Source organism: Nestor notabilis, unplaced genomic scaffold, assembly GCF_000696875.1.
Source record: "Nestor notabilis isolate BGI_N333 unplaced genomic scaffold, ASM69687v1 scaffold21986, whole genome shotgun sequence".
NCBI classification, from domain to species: Eukaryota; Metazoa; Chordata; class Aves; order Psittaciformes; family Psittacidae; genus Nestor; species Nestor notabilis.
This window is the reverse complement of record NW_009933605.1, coordinates 302-4,110: the sequence shown is the minus strand read 5'-3', so window position 1 is coordinate 4,110 and position 3,809 is coordinate 302. Positions and strand designations below refer to the sequence as shown.

General features: G+C 58.7%; 1 protein-coding gene across 1 annotated transcript in view; it reads right to left on the bottom strand.

Annotated features, from left to right (window-relative positions):
• BCL9L (B-cell CLL/lymphoma 9-like) overlaps nucleotides 1-3,809 on the bottom strand; it is a gene marked incomplete at its 5' end in the record, with an annotated part of 5,068 nt that overhangs the window by 966 nt on the left and 293 nt on the right. Inside the window, 3 exons of the mRNA XM_010016967.1 lie at nucleotides 1-386; nucleotides 1,678-1,938; nucleotides 2,404-3,809. The exon at nucleotides 2,404-3,809 is cut by the window's right edge and continues 293 nt beyond it. Of these exons, the coding sequence (XP_010015269.1) occupies nucleotides 1-386; nucleotides 1,678-1,938; nucleotides 2,404-3,809 (2,053 nt within the window). The remainder of the gene's footprint in view (nucleotides 387-1,677; nucleotides 1,939-2,403) is intronic.

Here is a 3,809-nt window from a genome sequence, read left to right as displayed (position 1 = left end):
GGGGCCACCTCCGCCACTGGGGGCCATGGGCATGCCCCCGGCGGGAGATGGCATGGCGTTGTGGGGCTGCTGCATGCGGGGGAACACAAGCTGGTTGGAAGGGATCATCTGTGAACTGTTGGGCACAGGGCCGCACTGCTGGTTCATCGAGTCCTGGGGCCCCGGGGGCAGCATCATGGGGTTTTGGGGAGGCACGCCCGCCCCTGGCGCGCTCGGGTGCATAGGAATGTTGGAGCCTAGGGGGTTCGGGGAGGACATCATGGAGGTGGGAGGTGGCTCGTGGGAGAGGGGTTGCTGACCAGGCAGGTTCATTCCCATGGGGCTCTGAGAAGATCCAGGCCCCACAGAGTTCAAGTGCAGTTGATTTGGCTGGTTGCCTGTCACACCTAAAAGGAAAAAAAAAGAGAAAGCAGGATTAACTCTGCCCACAGACCTCTTGGGACTGCAAAATCCAAAACCTGGGTGCCTGCCAAGCGTTCCTGCTCAGAAAGCCCTGAGCATGGAGCGTGATGCTCAGCTAGCACCCGCGAGATGGGCTCACAAAGCACCGGCATCAGGAAAAAGCACCTCAAACTCCAGCTCCCCAAGCCTGGGAGCAGCAGAGAGCTGTTCCAGCTTCAGCAAGCCCCAAGCTGGAGCTGGAGATCCTTACAGCCCACTGATTTTATAGTCTGGGCACACTGGGACTGTACTACCCCATGATCTCAGCAGGGTTCTTGGCTGCCTGCAAGGCACCAAGTGGTGACCCTTCACCGCTGCCTGCCTGCAGAGAGAGCCACTCGGCAAGCTCTTGTGACCACACGATCTCAGGTGATGAGAAGACAAAGAACCAAGAGTCTGCAGCCTGATACAGGTGCTGTCCAGGAGGGAGGACTGTGCTCAGTGGCACAGCAGAGCAATCCACGCCCGTGGGGGGGTTCAGGTTAGGAGGGAGCCAGTGCATTTGCATGCCTGCAGTCAACCTAAGCGACTACTCAGCAGTGAAAATGTCAAAAAGCTGATTTTTCATTTTGAAAACTGCCAAAAATATTTATCAGACCGCTTTAAAGCCCTAAATCAAGTGGTACAACATGGTGGAATTCCCCTTCAGGCTGGTCACCAGATGACGCAAAGCGCTCATTTGCGTAGCTGTCCCCAGCAGAGCCGCCAGCCAGCGGAGCGTATCTGGCTGCCGCCTACTGAGATCAGAACTATGCCACGACAGCCTTGCCCGTGCAGGCACCTGGACTCCATCAAAATCCCCGACTCCCACACCTTGTTCAGAGCGTCCCCGACCCACTGCACAGGAACACAAGGGCTCCAAGCAGCAGACCTCTGCCTGCGAGTCCTGGGCCTGAGACTATCCAGAAGCCCTGAAAATCCAGGGCCGACGTGTCTGCACAGGGTGAAGGTAGTTCCAAAATGGTCCAGGGCTCATGGAAAAAGGGCGCCTCCAGTGCCAATAGGCTCATGTCCTTCCGGACAGCACACCCAAGCCAAAAGCTGATGGGCAGCCTGGGTACAGGACAAAGAAGTGAGCAGACTCTTACGAATGAGGGCAAATTTAAGCTATTTGACATGGCAGTCGGTGGGAGAACACCCTTTCTAATGCTTCCTCCACCTGGTGCCTCCAGCCCACTGGCAGCCAAAAGATGGTGTGACCCCTTCTGGGGCAAGTCTAGCCCCAGAAGCACGTACCTGACATGCTTCCAGGTGGAAGCATAGGCCTGTCTGGCAGCAGCTCGTCATCAGAGGTGGCGATGGTTTTGATGGCATTGTGGTAAAGTGGTGTAGAGCTGGGCATGGCATACTTGGACATCTGGGACATCATCAGTGAGAGGGGGTTCTGGGAGGGGGATGGATCTGGAGAGGAAGTAAAAGGCATGTTGGGGTTCATGGTGCTAGAGGTGTTACTGGCTGGTGCGGAAGAGCTGCTCCGAGGCCCAGAAGGGAGTGAACCTGCAAGCAAGAGAGAGAGCAGCTTAGCACCTCCCGCACACTGTGCCTTGCTCCCGTCAGACAGCAACCCCGGCCCCCCCTTCCAGCAGCAGTGACCAGAGAAGGCTGCAAAATGCAGAGCTGGCATGGCCTGGCATCCTCCAGACCCTGAGGAGGCTCACATGGAGACGCTGCTCCAGAACGGTGACAGACTTCACTTTACACTGCTCCTGACCGCCCAGCTCATCTTTCACTGCCAGTATCACAGCACGTGAGCTGGGGTTGAAGTAAAAGCTGCTCTGTTCACCCTCCCATCTACCTCCAAAGGCCCTGGGTGGACTGCTGGAATAAAGACTAGCTCCGTGGGACACAAGGGCACGCGCCGGCACGAGCGTCTCCCCACTCCTGTGAGAGCACATGGGCTGGAGGGGAACCCTGCCCGCATGCTCCCCGCAACGGAGCACACACGTAAGAAACCCGGCATACCCTGATCCAGTCCTCCCAGGGAAGTAGACGAGTTCACGCTGAGAGTCTGCTTGCTCTGGTTGACTCCTGGGCTGGGCATGGTGGCTTTGGGAGATGGCACCCAACCAGGGGAAGGAACGGCCATCGAAGGGGACTTCAGGCGGCTTGGTGAGCCAGTTGGAGACCGGACGTTCAGGGAGGAGCTCATCACCTGGGGGGACTTGAGGGGTCCAGACTGGTTTGAAGGTGGCATGCTGACCATCTGCGAGGGTGTCTGCGGGGACTTGAGGTTGGCAGAAGGGGAGGTGACCAGTGGCGAGTGCACCTGGTTGAGGGTGGGAGACTTGAGGTGACCCATGCTGGGGGAGTTCATCTGGCTGATGTTGATGCTGAGGTCAGAGGGCCGGCGGCCCAGCCCCCGGGACGGTGCTGGGTGCATGTTGGCCAGGTTCCCCCCTTGTGTGGGAGCGGGATTGGAGGCTGGAGGCAGAGGGATGTGGCTGAGCCTGGTGGTGCCGCTGATGTTCCCAATGGGCATGGTGCCCTGCTCAGGGCTGAACATGTCTGAGCCGCTGCCCATCTCCTGGGGCATGTTGGGGTAAGGCCCTTGCCCGCTTGAGAAGCCTTGCTGTCCTTGGTTGGGGAACTGGGAAGGAATCATCATTTTCTGAGGTCCCCCCAGCATTGCGCTGCCATTGCCATTCTGAGCCCTGGCCCTGGCCAGCTCCTCAGGGCTCATGCCCTGGTGGGCCATCATGTCGGGGCCCCTCATCTTCTGCGACATCATCATCTGTTGCTGCGGGGTCATCTGGACATTGAGGTTCATGTTCATGTTCATGTTGACATTCATGTTCATGTTGAGGTTACCGGGGCCCATGGGCGCGTCCATGTCCCGAAGGCCCGACTGACTCATAGGGGGGCTCAGCATGCCCCGCGTGCCTGCAAAATCCATCCCCATTGGGGCACTGCTCAGGCTGTCCCCTGTTATCTGCCCAGCAAACATGGACGGATCCATCTGCCGGTGGGCCTGGATCATCCTCTCCATCTCCATGCCCTGGCTCATGGCATTGCCAGACATCCCCATGGGCCTCTGCATTGCCACTGGGCGTTTCTCCATCAGCTGATGCCGCAGCATCTCCTCCCTAGCACGGGGATTCATGAACCTATCGGGGTCCCCCTGCCCTGCTGGATATGGCAGGGTGCCTTGCGGAAAGTTCCCAGGGCCTCCCATAGGAGGCATATCATCGCTCCATCCCATGCCAGGCCTCACTGGCCTCTGCATGGCATTCATGGGCCCAAGAGCATCCAAGGGCATGTTCTGCATCCCTCCGAAGCCAGGGACTCTCTGCATTTGATTTCCAGGGAACCGTGGCCCCGGGAAGGGTGGCCCTCCCCGCAGCTGCATTGGGTCCTGCACGTCTATGGGT